Here is a 14,652-nt window from a genome sequence, read left to right as displayed (position 1 = left end):
TTTTATATTCTTCATATCGTTCATCTCTTATTTGATTCTGTTTTTGGATTTCCTTGTGGTTATTTTCCACTTTATTAGCAGTTTCCTTCATTGTTTCCATCATTTCTTTCATTGTTTGCAACATGTGTATTCTAAATTCCCTTTCTGTCATTCCTAACATTTCTGTACAGGTGGAATCCTCTGCAGTAGCTACCTCATGGTCCCTTGGCAGGGTTGTTCTGGACTGGTTCTTCATGTTGCCTGGAGTTTTCTGCTGATTCTTCCTCATGGGTGATTTCTTTTATCTGTTTCCTTGCCCTAATTTTCCTTTCTCTTCCTCTTGCTCTTTAAGTTCTCGTGCCTGTGGACTAAGGGTTACAGGACCAGAAGGGTGAGAAGGTTTAAGAGCAAAAAAGGGATGAAAGAAAGGAGGACCAAGTGATGAGAAAAACAAAAAGAAAAATAGAGAAAGGAGAGGGCGTGGGTAAAAGGAATATTGACAAAAAGAAGAGAGGCACAGAAAGAGGGAGACAGAGCAATATAGGTGTACAGTAGGGTACTTTGATACAAGCTTAAAAAAAAAAAAACACCTTCTGGGGGTGCCCAGTGGGGTGGTTCCCTTGAGGTCAGCAGCTCTTTGCTAACCTGATCAGACATAGTACCCCACCTCCACCAAGTAGAGAGGAAAGACAAAAATGCTGTAAATCAAACCAAAACAAGCAAACAGAAAACTTTACGGGATAAAATTGGCTGGAAAAACCAAATAATAGCGGTAGAAACACTAACAAAAATGAAGTTCTAATTATTGAAATAGGCAGCAATGGGAAATTATAATTAAACTAGAAAAATTGAGAAAGAAAAAGGATCTGTATGGAAAAGGTTGAACTTAAAAAACAAAGCAACAATGCACAACATCAAAATAAACAAAAAAAAACCAACCAAACCCAAAAAAAAAAAAAACACAACCAAAAACAAAGCAGTATGTATATGTTATTGAATATTGTCTGGGCAACACGTGGTCTTCTGGGGTATGAGATGTTAATCACAGTTCTGATACGACTGGAGGCTGCTAGTTTCTCAAACCCCAGCAGGTAGACACCCTAAATCTCTCTTCAGCCCACTTAAAAGGCACTTTGAACTTGTTCACTTACTGAGCAGAAGCTTTCTCAGGGAAGTGCTTGTCGCTGGAATCACTGCTGAAGTGGCTATCCACTTACCCAGTGTGTCAAAACTGGTCTCCCTCTGCCCCTGAGGGTTAGGGCTGCAAGGCGGCTCAGACCCTGCCCTTAGGCTACTTGGTCGCTGGGTTACCAGCTCCCACCCAATTCCAGCTCTGCGACCCTGAGGGCGGAGCTTGCCGGGGAGGGGGGGGGGGGAGATTGCTCACAATGGCTGCCTGTGACCCAGAGCCAAACACTATTAGCTCCGTCTGTCTCAGCGGCTCAGACTGGGGCCCTAGACAAAGGCCAAAGTTCTCTGCACTCCCGCTCAGGCTCTCCCCAAGGCAGTTCAGCTGAGTGCCAAGTCCAAAGACACCAAAACAGTTCACAGGTAAGGCCTTTCTTGTTTGCAGTCTCGCTGCTACTGAACTTACAGTTGCGGGCGGGTTTAGACGGATTGAACACACGCGACCACTTGCCGGTTTTCCACTGTTTTAGTCCTCCTCTTGGGGTCCAGAAGTCTCTTGCTGACTCCCTGTATCCTCTCAGGGGTGATGATAGGCAGATCCCACCAGCCAGAGATGCCTGGAGTCCTATATCCCCAGACTCATGGTGCCCAGATGCAAGGAAGCTGTTACTCGGCTGCCATCTTGCTCCGCCTTCAGTCCATGCACCCTTACTAAACATTTTTTAACATCCATGTGCTTCTCTGTATGTTGAGTATCTACTGTGATTTTAGTCTATAGGGGGATGATCTGTAAAGAATTGAAATATGTAGATTTATTTTTCCACTTAAAATACTGAGTATCCGGCGGTGCCCCTGGCTTAAAGGAGTAGGGCGCCAGTTCCGTATGCTGGAGGTGGTGGGTTCAAACCCAGCCCTGGCCAAAAAAGGAAAAAACAACTACAAAAAAAAAATATATTGAGTATCTCACTGGTAAGAATACATACACAGCAGAAAATTCAAATAACAGTTATTAGAACTGGTAGGGTGAGATTGAATTGGGGTTCCCAGGTAGTACAGATAGCCCCTTACCAAAGTGCTATGCTTTGTAATTGTGACTTATCTTCTACAAACTTACAAAGACCCCTTTCAGAGTTTTAGCCGGAGACTCTGAGGACCTACTTGTTGAGATAGCACAAGCTAGCTCTGTTTTAATATCAGCCAACCTCTACCGTATCCTAAGAAACCACAGTATTAGGTTTAAATCTCCACTGTGAAGACATATGAATAGCTGCGGCGCCCAGCCCCTACCCTTCAGTTCTTTTCCACTACAGAACTTTGAAGGTCAACTGAAGAATGTCCCTGAGTGGACAGCCCCAGACATGGGTTCCAACCAAATTGTCTCAAGGCAGCGCAAACCTTGTCCAACAGAGAGGGATTCAAGGGTCTCCAACAGCACAATTGGAGCCAGGGATCCACACACTCTCCAGGCAGACTCAGTCCACACTGTTGTCTGCTTCTCTGCTCACAGGCCTAGCTGGAGCCAGGGGCCACACCCCCACCCACCGGTCTCAGTCCACATCCAGCTAGCCTCTGCTTGCCAGACCAGTTGGAGTCAGGGGACCACGCCCCCGCCTGCCAGTCTCAGTCCATTGCCTGGCCTCTGTTCGCAGGCTCTGTTAGAGTCGGGGTACTGCACTCCACCCGCAGGTCTCAGTCCTCACCTGATAAGCCTCTGTCTCTGTAGAGACAGTGGGCCATGCCTCAGGTCCTGATTCACACCCAGTGAGCCACTGCTTGAGGGTTCTGTTGGAATCAGGGGGCCACGTCCTTGCTCTCAGGTCATAGTCCACACCTATCAAGCCTCTGCTCGCAGACCAAGCAGGGGTTGGGGACTAGCCATGTCTGCCAAACTCAGTCCACATGGGGCATCCACTTTCCTGCTGTGAGTGTCATCAGAGCCGGGGGTTCTACACCCCATCCCGCCAGACACAGCCCAAACTGAGGGTCAACACTACCACTGGCCGGGCATAGTCATAATCAGGGGACTCCTCCTCCTCCCACCGAGTGTCCCTTTCTTTTTGCATCCTCTTTCTTCCCTGTTATTAGTCACAGATTCTGTCCAGATGTTTGGTGGTCCACACTATGCCCAGTTCTCTCAGGATAAGACCAAACAATCTGTGCTCTGCAAGGGGCAGAATTTCAGACTGCCATGCGAGGTGGGAAAGAGTGGACTGGGAGTTTGGACTTGTGGGGGAAAATATCTGTTCAATTTTATGCTGGGGGCGGGAGGAGGGTGATGTCTAGGTTCATAAGTGGAACCTCCCTGGAGAAAGAGACCTGAAGTTTAGTGGCTCTTTCCAGGGAGGTAAAATGAGAGGTCTTTTGTTCCCTGCTCATTCGCAGATAGCCTGTGGCAGGCCCCCTGCTTGGGGGAGGGGTCTCCCATCCGCTAGTCCATAGGCTTTGTACCTGTAGTTTGTTTTGGATGCTCTTCCCTGGAGTTACAGCTTGCTGAACTTGAACTTCTTCCTTGGCTCAGCTCCCAGTCTTTGGCTTCATAGAGTCCAATTCCATCCAATTTTTCTTCTTCTTCTCAGGAGCCTCTGCTGAGGGTTGCTACCAGTTGGCCATCTTCCTAGAATTCCCCCTCATATAGTCTTTAATTCTAAGTGTCGTAGGGTATATTTTTTTGAGGGGAGGAATTTCTAAGTTTAGGGACTGGGTTACTTTAAAAATGATTTTCTTCCTTGAAAGGAAGTTATATTGTAGCTAGGAGAAACTTGCCATTTACTAACCCATCTAACCTATAAGGAATTGGGAGAAGGCTTGAATTATTTCTATTCCTCCTTGATGGTGTGGAATTTGTAAGATAAAAGCCAAATTGCCTGAATGTTGAACAAGGAATTGCTATATAGCTCTTTTACTGTTAGGTGGGACTTTGTATAGAATTATATCCAGTGTTCTGATAGCTTTTCTTGTAAAATATGTATCATTTTGTTGAATAATGTTAGAGATTACTGTACTTCATCAATTCTAAAATACATTCCCTCCCCACATTTTTGTTTTGAAAATCAAGGATACTTCTTACAATCCATGGCATCTTGCAATTTGGCCCGATGGTAGTTGAGATATAGTGGCCATTTCTCTGCACCTGTGTTTTATATATATATATATGTAGCTTGCTTATAAGTGTCTGTATTGTCGTCATTTTAATTGAATTGTGTGCATTATTGGTATTTTTAAATACATGAGTTGGGTTCAGTTGCCATTTATTTTATCTTTAAAAAGTGTGTCCTGTAATTTGACATTGAAACACACCATTCACAAATGGCATGGAAACAGAAGTGGGGCACGGCTTAGAAATGAATAAAACAAATACTTGTCATTGAAGTCTTGACTGCAATTTCTGTGTCCTTGCAAAGCCACAGCCTAGTGCTTTACTATGCTTACACAAGGAAAATACCTAAGTGGCTGAAGCTGTGTTATGCTTTTGTTACTGAAATCCTCGCTGAAGGATTGTGCAGTCTATCACATGCCAAAGAAAAAAGCCAGCATTAAAACTGGTAAGATAGGCATTAATGGCTTGGAAAAGTATCTCTAAAGTACTGCTAAAAAGTGCCGTATTCCTAACACTATTGATGGTGCAAGAATTGAAGTTACACATAAGTGTGATTTGATTTGAAATAATTCCAAAGTATAAGAAATTTTACTAATACATCAACCAATTTATTATTATTATTTATTTTTTGAAATTTTTTATGTGGGCATAAAAATGTATGCCCAAAGTCAGAAAGTTATTTTGATAAGTATAACGTAAAATTTTTCAGTGATAAAACCAAGGTCTCACTCTGTTGTCCAGGCTAGAGTGCTGTGGTGTCAGGCTAACTCACTGCAGCTCTTGAGTGCAAGTGATCCTTCTGCCTCAGCCTCCCGAGTAGCTGGTACCACAGGTGCCCGCCACCATCCCTGGCTAATTTTTCTGTTTTTAATGGAGACAGGGTCTTGCTCTTGCTCAGCCTGGTCTTTAACTCCTGAGTTGAAGTGATCCTCCTGCCTCAGCCTCCCAGACAGCTAGAATTATAGATATGAACCACTGTGTCCTGCCAGTGATAAAACATTTTTATGGTTTATTTGTTGATGCTTTTATTTTCAGTGGTGTATCTCATCTAGGATTATTGATTCAGTGACTTGCTACTTTGTTACCAAAGCTATAAAAGTAATTCTTGTTGTAATTATTGTAGGTGCCTAATGGATAAGAACTTCGTTAGGATTGGGAAATGGTTTGTCCGGCCCTATGAAAAGGATGAAAAGCCAGTCAACAAAAGGTGAGTCTTGTGGATACACTTGGTTCTTTGGTTTCTCTTGTCTTGTGAGTGGGGGAAACAGCATATTTATTTATTTCTTAAAAAATTTATTTTTATTTTTATTTTTTGAATTCATTGAGGGTACAAAGAATTAGTTTACACTGATTGCATTTGTTAAAGTCCCTCTTACAATTGTGTTTAGCCCCCAAGAGATGTGCCATACACCGTGACTCCCCATTCCCTTTCCTCTCCCCTTCTCTCTACTTGTTCATTCCCCTACTCCCTGCCCCCCCTTTTCCCCATATTAGCTCATTTACTGCCTTCCTATTAGAATAGAGTACCTTGGCTTCTTGCTTCTCCATTCTTGTGATGTTTTACTAAGAAGATACCTCCATCCAGGTTAATACAAGAGATGTAGAGTCTCCATCATTTTTAGTGGCTGATTAGTATTCCATGGTATATATATACCACAGGTTGTTAATGCATTCCTGGGTTCATGGGCATTTATTTAGGCTGTTTCCACATTTTGATGATTATAAATTAAACTGTGATAAACAGTCTAGTGCAAATGTCCTTTTGATAAAAGGATTTTTTTTCCCCTTCTGGGTAGATGCCTAGTAATGGGATTGTGGGATCAAATGGGAGGTCTAATTTGAGTTTTTTGAGGATTCTCTATACTTCCTTCCAAAAGGGTTATATAAGTTTGTAGTCTCACCAGCAGTGTAAAAGTGTTCCCTTCTGTCCACATCCACACCAGCATGTGCAGCTCTGAGACTTTGTGATGTGGGCCATTCTCACTGGGGTTAGGTGATACCTCAGGGTAGTTTAGATTTTCATTTCTCTGATGATTAGGGACGATGAACATTTTTTCATGTTTATTAGCCATTCATCTGTCTTCCTTAGAGCAAGTTCTATTTATCTCTCTTGCCCAGTGACATATAAGGTTGTTGTGTCTTTTTTGTTGATTAATTTGAGTTCTCTATAGATCCTAGTTGTCAAGCTTTGTCCAATTCATAATATGCAAATATCTTTTCTCATGTTGAAGTGTGTCTGTTTGCTTTGGTTGTTGTTTCCTTAGTTGTACAGAAGCTTTTCAGTTTAATTAAGCCCCATTTGTTTATTTTTGTTGTTACAATTACCAAGGAAATTTTATTTATTTTCTAATAATGTTAGTAGATTAGATATATTAAAATAGATTCCTGGATCACAGCGTAATTAAATACTTAATACATTTATGTTGAATTTTACAAATTATAAAGGTGATTTTCAGTATACTCATGTCCAAACCACTTTTACTGCAGTATTCAAATTTAGATATTCTATTTTGTTTTTTTCATTATCCTTCCTCATTTTTCTTCCTTAAAGTGTTAAGTGGCATAACCATAAAAATAGCCAAGTGAATTAAAATGGTGACAATTTTTATGCAATATATTAATGCCCCTTAAAGTAGGTTAATACATCTGTGGGCTGTTATAAACTACTCTTGTGAATTAGTTCTCTAAACATTTCTAAACTTTTAGCCTTCAGTTTAAATGTAGTCCTTGATAGTAGACAAGCATGGAATTTTAGTCCAAACCAGGATCACAAAACAAATCCCTCGTAATCTAATATTTACCTTACCTGATTCTGAACAGAACATAGACTTAGGTGTAGTCATAAACTGATAGTGATTATTTTATTTTTGAAGACCAAACTACACAATCTTGATTCTGTTTTACCATACTATAGATTAGCGCTTTTGAACCTATATATAGTAGTTTTGGACCATACCTCTTGTTTGTTAGAATTTCATTTGGCAGCTTCTGCCCCTTTTTGGAATCTTTACTTTCTTAAATTTTAGTACCTACCGGAGATTTAATTAGTAGTCTTCTTCCAACTTGTCTGCCTTAAAACTTAAATTAAGTGGTTGTGGAAACGCCTTATTAATTAACCAAACCTAATTTATGAAAATTTGTATTTTTATTTCAGATCAGATGAATTAGGAACTTGTTGTTTTCTTTTCTACATAACCATGGTCTTCATTGAAATATTTTCCTTTTTAGTACATTTGAAATCCTTTAAGATTCATAAAAGCTTGGGTGGCACCTTATGGCTCAGTGAGTAGGGTGCCGGCCCCACATACGAGGTTGGTGGGTTTGAACCTGGCCTCGGCCAAATTGCAAAAAAAAAATAGCCGGGTGTTGTGGCGGGCGCCTGTAGTCCCAGCCACTCGGGAGGCTGAGGCAAGAGAATCACCTAGGCCCATGAGTTGGAGGTTGCTGTGAGCTGTGACGTCACAGCACTCTATCGACAAAGTGAGACTCTGTCTTGAAAAAAGAAAAAAAAGATTCATAAAAACTTACATAGAACTTACATTTTACCTGAAAAGAATAATAATGCCTTTAGAAAGTTAGCTTATGTGTGGGTGTATAAATGTGTGATTCTGTTTACGGATACTTTGAATGATGGAGCAGATTCTTTTTTCTTTTATGTATATTGACTTGGCCTAGCCAATGTGTTCCATGGATTTTTATTTTATTTTTATAGAGTCAGGGAGTACAAGTATAATTTTGTTACATGAATATATTGAATAACAGTGAAGTTTGGGCTTTTAGTGGAACCATCATCTGAGTTGTGTTCATTATACCCGTTAGTAACTTTTGTTCAACATCTGTCTCCTATCCCCCTACCTTCTCATCCTTTTGAGTTTACTATGTCTGTTACTCCAGGGTTTTGATTTTTAATCTTAGCATTTTCCTTAAATTGCTACAGTACTTGGATTTTCTGAGTGCTTGAAGTTTTGGCTTTTGTGTTTATGAGCCTACATGGTTAAATATGGAGTGCTTTAGTACAGTGATCTTCTTTCCTATTCCTAGTATGGATGGTCAGTCACAGCTGTCCTCTAGTTTATTGACTGAGCTAGTGATGAAATTTTGATCATCAGGTATAGGTGATTGTGTGATGCTTTGAAAGGTACTTGGTGATGTAGAAGAAAATGATGTGAAAGAAAATAGGGTTTGAAGGAGTAGTATGTTAATGGTAAAAAGAACACTGAAAAGTTAATTGTAACTATCAATCTGTTTATATATATAGAGTTTGGCTAACTTTATACTCTGTTAAGGTTCCAAAGGTCTTTATAGCTTTAGTAAGCCAGATGTAAATAAAACAAATGCAGTGTGTTTGAATATTTGATTTGATGTAAAAGACAGGCTTCTGATCTCTGAGCAATGTAAGTGAATTAATTTTAAACTTTATATTCATGATTGAAGGTGAAACTTTGTTTTCTTTTGGTGAAGAAATGTTAAGGATTCTGAAACAGTATTTCGGAAGAGGTTGTTAATAATTAGAAACATTTAAACCAAAGGTGAATTAAAAAATCGGCATTTACACTAATACCTTTATTAGGTGTGACGACTGTGCCCCCTGTTATTCTCTGATGGGAATAACAAAACATGCATTTGTGTGATGAGGTGTTACCTCATCCATAGTTGGATGTTGAAGGCGGATCTCACTCAGCAACGTCTGAGATGGACAGTTCTAGACAGAGTGCTGCTGTGGAGGAGAGCATTTAGAATCAGAAGACATTTTGGGTTCACATTCCTTGTCTCTCCTTGCTTGTTTGATTTTGGACAAGTTGGAGGTTGCTGTGAGCAGTGTGATGCCACAGCACTCTACCAAGGGCAACAAAGTGAGACTCTGTCTCTACAAAAAAAAAAAAAAAAGAAAAAGAAATGCTTTTGTTTTGATGCCAGTGGATACACATAAGAAATATAAAGAATGTAATACTACCACATAGATACTTCTGTTCAATAGTTAAAAAATACAACTTACCCCACTGCATATTTTAGATACCGAAAATAATTCTAATAGTTGTGACAAAAATATTGATGAACAGTTTCTACCTGTTAAGTTCATAGTGTATGCTTTTTTGTGCTATAATTTCTTTCTCTATTGATAGCAAATGAAACCAGTTGTTCTGTTACAAGAGTTTTTAATGTTTAATATGAGATGATCAGGATAATTGTAAAAGATTATATGCCTATTAGGTAACATATTAAATTTTATAAATTTATAAATGAAAATTTATAAATGAATTTTATAAATGAATTAGAAAACAAAAACTTCCCAATAGAGAAGACTTCCACAATCAGAATAATTTCTAAGTTTATTTTATTTATTGTTATGTTATGTTATTTTTTTAAGACAGAGTCTCACGTTGTCACCCCCAGTAGAGTGCTCTCATATCATAGCTCAAAACAACCTCTAACTTGGGCTCCTCTCTCTTGCCTGAGCCTCCAGAATAGCTAGGTTCATAGTGTTCAGAATAGCCTCCAGATAGGTTAAAAAAGGTAATAGCAATTTATTTAATATTATTTTTTCCCCTCTATTTTGACCTTTTTTGTTATTTGTATCCTCGGGATGATAATAAGTAGAAAAAAGAACTTTGTCCTCAAGAGTTGTGACAAGTAAAATAAAATATACAAAATTTCTTGCTTCCGAGGTCTATGTTCAACTTCAAAAAGCCCTTGCATCCAGAATATGCTTTAAAACAAACTCATAAAAAATAAATTCTTTAAAATCACTTAGAGCCGTGTGCAGTGGCTCACGCCTATAATCCCAGCATTTTGGGAGGTCGAGGTGGGTGGATTGCCTGAGCTCATGAGTTCCAGACCAGCCTGAGCTAGAAGGAGACCCCATCTGCAGAAGTAGCCAGGGGTTGTGGTGAGTGCTTGTAGTCCTAGCTATTCTGGAGGCTCAGGCAAGAGAGAGGAGCCCAAGTTAGAGGTTACTTTGAGCTATGATATGAGGGCACTCTACTGGGGGTGACAACGTGAGACTCTGTCTTAAAAAAATAACATAACAATAAATAAAATAAACTTAGAAATTATTCTGATTGTGGAAGTCTTCTCTATTGGGAAGTTTTTGTTTTCTAATTCATCTTCATTTTAGTCCACATTTTGTTACTGCAGAATTTAAAATCTGAACACGTTAGTTTTTGAATGCCAGTTTGAGCAAAATAGTAGTTGTCCCCAATTACAGTTTGGGTTTCTGATCTTTTCTTGTTATCAGGTATACAGAAGCCAACTTCACACAAATAACAACTTGCCAGTCTATTTTCTGAATTAATTCGTTATCACTCACAGGCTCCTGCTCTTGGATGATACGCTAGAGAACTTCATTTGTTTTCAAATATTCTAATTACTTTTGTGTATGAACACATACACACACATACTTTTTTAAGTATTTTATTTTGACTGTGCTTTGTGTTGCTTCATCTGGATATTTTCTCTCTTAACTTTGGAATTGATTTCTTCTTTTTTGTTCTTACACTACCTAACGTTTTCAAGAAACGATGTGCTTTTTAGCTTTAATAGCAAAACATGCATTTGTGTAATGAGGTATTACCTCATACCAGAAATGTTTGATATAGGAGAATATTTTTAAGCATTTTAAAACTTCCCTTTACCTTTCCACATACTCCCCTTTCACTCCGCCCTTCACCTTCTCCCCATGGTCCTCTTTCTTCTCAAACTCTGTTACAGCCCAGTCATCTGTATTACTTCCATTCTGCAGATGCCCAGATGAGAAGGCAGGGAAGGGATCACTACTCTAGAGCATGAGCAGACACTTTCAGTGTGAAAGGAAAAAGGAATCTCTTCCTAGTAATAAGATCAGTAGGTAATTTTTTTTTCAGTTTTTGTCATAAATTGACTTTGCACGTAAAGTGGTTAATTTAGAACCTGATGTGGTTAGTGTTTAATGTTGGTTGTTTGCCTTTACTAGTGAAATGGTAGTAATAATTTTTAGAAAAAATTTAGGATAAAGACATTTTTATGCTTGTTGTGATTTCTTATACTAGAAGAAGCTTGCTTTTCAAATATTTGAGTCAGTTTTTATATCTTCACTACATAAAATATTGAAATGGGCTATATTCTAGTTTTGATGAACCTTTATTTCCTAAATATTTGAAATCTCTTCTGGTGTGAATTTTGAAATATGATGTTTACTAGCATTGTGGTTTTGTTGCCAATCTTTTATGGAGTCAAAGTTTGAGAGTGCGTAATGTATTACCACAATTAGAACCCTTATTTAGTGCATTTAGAGTATTAAAGGATTTTATACAAGAAAAGCTTTTGGAAGTATTGTCCTTAGACGTTAGTAGATTTAGCTCTAAGAACCCACCAATAGAACGTGGCTAACATACTTCATTTACGATTTTATTATTAGTTGCGTAAGGTTGAAGTCTAATAGTTTGATATTTAGGGCTAAAGAATATTGTGGAAAGCTGTGAATGCTAAGATGAAATGTTAACTTTTTATGTTGAGATGCCTCCCTGTTAGAATGTTCACATCTAGTCTGTTACTGCAGTCTGCTAGTCTGTGTCTTCTGATACCTAATCATTCTGCCTTTCTGGTACCTAATCATTATGTACCTATTTTTGTTAGATTTCTTTTGGTGAAGCACTTTCTGACTTAAGAATATAATGTGGTATCAGGTATGTTCAGGATGCTGTCTGAACTTCACCTGGCATTTCTGCCTTTTGTCCAGTCAGGGTTGGCCTACACTGTTCCTAGCATACCCTTAACTCTCCCTTTGTTTGTCATAGCTCACAGCAACCTCCAACACCTGGGCTTAGGCGATTCTCTTGTCTCAGCCTCCTGAGTAGCTGGGAGTACAGGCACCCACCACAAGGCCTGGCTCTTTTTTTTGTTGCAGTTTGGCCGAGGCTGGTTTCGAACCTGCCACCTTCGGTACATGGGGCTGGCACCCTATCCACTGAGCACAGGTGACGCCCAATTCTTAAATTGAGTCTTGAAAGCAGAATCATTTATTATGGTGTCCAGTGTACATCATAATTTTACCTTTATTCTTCTCAGCACCTGTAATTTCTAGCAGGAAGAGTATTACATGTAGGGTTGAACTTATTTTTTTCTCTGTAAATCTAGTTAGATGGAAAATGAGGTCTAAAAAGTCATCTAACATAAAACAAATATAAGTATGTCATTAAAAGAAAAACATTCTCAGACTGCGCGCAGTGGCTCATGCCTATCATCCTAGCACTTTGGGAGACCAAGACGGGTGGATTGCTTGAGCTCTAGAATTGGAGACCAGCCTAAGCAAGAGCAAGAACCTGTTTCTACTAAATGTAGAAGAACTAGCCAGTGTTATGGCAGTGTGTGTAGTTCCAGCTATTTGGGAGGCTGACTTAGGAGAATCACTTGAGCCCAGGAGTTTGAGGTTGCTGTGAGCTGTGACACCATGGCATGACACTCTAAGGGCGTCATGTCTAAGAGTGAGACGCTGCCTCAAAAAACAAAACAAAACAAAAACCCAAAACAAAAATCATTCTTTCATCATTCTTATCTTGATGTTCACTGATGATCTTCTAAAATATTTACATTTTATAAATGGGTTAAAATTTTTGATTCTTATAGTTACTGATTTTGCAGATTTTAAAATTAGCATTATTTATTTTATTATTGAGTGGTTTGTTGAAGTTTGAGCAGTTGGACTGTATTATAATGCTTACTTTAGTTCAAGTGTTCTTTCTAAAAAGCCTGTGTTACCCTACTGGATTTTGTCCCTTGTGTTGCTGGGCCATGAATTGCAATCCTTGTAGTAGAAACAGCCTCAACATTTTGAGTTTTTAAACATACCTCATGTAAAGTAGGAGGCCTTTCCAATTGATTGCGCACAGAAGAGCCTAGAGGGAACATTGTTGGGCTATGTTTGAAGGATAATTGTGTACTCCTGAAATTGAGTGGTATTGTTTGCATAATTTTAACTGGTATTGAGAATGTGAGAAAACAAAGGGATATCTCAGTGTATATAATTGAAGACAGTTGGCTAAAGTATTTTTATTATGTGAGCTGAGATTTAAAAAATGACTGCATATAGGAGGTACTTTTCACTAAATAGACAATTATGCTGTTGACTGGAGGATTTGTGGTTTTGTCTTGGTGATTTAAAATATTACGTCATTTTCAGTATAGCATACCATCTCTCCACCTTTATTTCTTATTCATAATTTAAAAATCTAGAATTTAAACTTTGTTAGAGAATGGTTTGTGTCTTTCAAATAACTTTCATCTGCACTATTTCTTGTCTTTGACTTTCCCGTATAAAAGAAACATGATACTAAAGTTCCATAGTGAAAGAACAATATTGTAATATCTTTTAAACTGTATTGCATGAAAATATAGAAATAGTGGGAGTGCATAATTTTTTCTTTTCTACTATCTGTAGCCCTCCATTTACCCATTCTCTAAAAAGCCTGTAGTACTGGCTTCAACACAAGTATGATTAATATTATTAATAAATGGAATATATGCTGTCTTACATTATTCCTTGATCATTTGAGGCATATTTTGTGGGTTCAAAAAGATAAATTACCAAAGGACACAACTTTATTTAATACTGGCAAGGCTTCTTCCTCCACCTTTAGAAACACATAATGGTAAAAAAAAATCAGGAAAATCTTGATAAAATAGTTAAGTATATTTCAAACTAGGGATCTTACCTAGTATGTTTGAACATGGCTCAGTGTTTGAGGTACAATACAGGGTATGCTTTGATTTGCTATATACTCAAACATTCCAAGTTTCAGCGTGCTTTGAATTCTTCAGAGGTATATAATTGAATGGCTCTGTACCTCTGAAGGTACATTCACCTGGGATCTTAGCATCTATACATTTGCTGTCTTGGTTTAACCAAGGAGGAATGTTAGTACCACTTGTAACTCATTTGAACAAGTCAGATATTTTTCAGAAACAGCTGAAGTTACAGAGAGGCCAAATTGGAGCTGAGGCTAGGGTGACACCAGATACATGGGAGGTGGAGAGGCAGAAGATCAGGGCCAGTTATCCTGCCCTATACTGTAAATTCAGGATTATAAGTCTTGATGTTAGGAATTAGGACCTTTTATACAGGCAACTTTTTAAGGAAAGTTATGCATATATGAATTATTGTGAGTTTTACTGATAGACCTGAATTTACCAGCAGACTGTTCCTTTGTAAATGAAAGATGATCAGAACTTCATTATGACTGTCCTTTCAACTGTGCTCTTTGTGTGCTTATCAAACTGTTACACTCACCATATTCTATGTTTTTGCTCCTGTGCTTGCTTTTTTCTTTTCTAAACCCTGTGTAGGAATGATGATAAAGGTAATAATGATGATATCTACTTTGTACAGGTTGTTTTCAAGATTAAGTGTGAGATAATGTAAATGACTAGACAAATCTTTCAAAGCCCGTTTTATCAGTTTTTCCTAGATCTGATAG

The 14,652-nt window shown here is 38.5% G+C and overlaps 1 protein-coding gene across 1 annotated transcript in view; it reads left to right on the top strand.

The window, feature by feature from the left end:
• Nucleotides 1-14,652, top strand: part of MED13L (mediator complex subunit 13L) — a 332,646-nt gene that overhangs the window by 169,305 nt on the left and 148,689 nt on the right. Inside the window, exon 4 of the mRNA XM_053586925.1 lies at nucleotides 5,328-5,411. Within this exon, the coding sequence (XP_053442900.1) occupies nucleotides 5,328-5,411 (84 nt within the window). The remainder of the gene's footprint in view (nucleotides 1-5,327; nucleotides 5,412-14,652) is intronic.

The sequence above is a fragment of the Nycticebus coucang genome, chromosome 4 (assembly GCF_027406575.1).
Source record: "Nycticebus coucang isolate mNycCou1 chromosome 4, mNycCou1.pri, whole genome shotgun sequence".
NCBI lineage: Eukaryota > Metazoa > Chordata > Mammalia > Primates > Lorisidae > Nycticebus > Nycticebus coucang.
The sequence above is the reverse complement of the archived record's forward strand: the minus strand, read 5'-3'. Positions and strand labels throughout refer to the sequence as shown.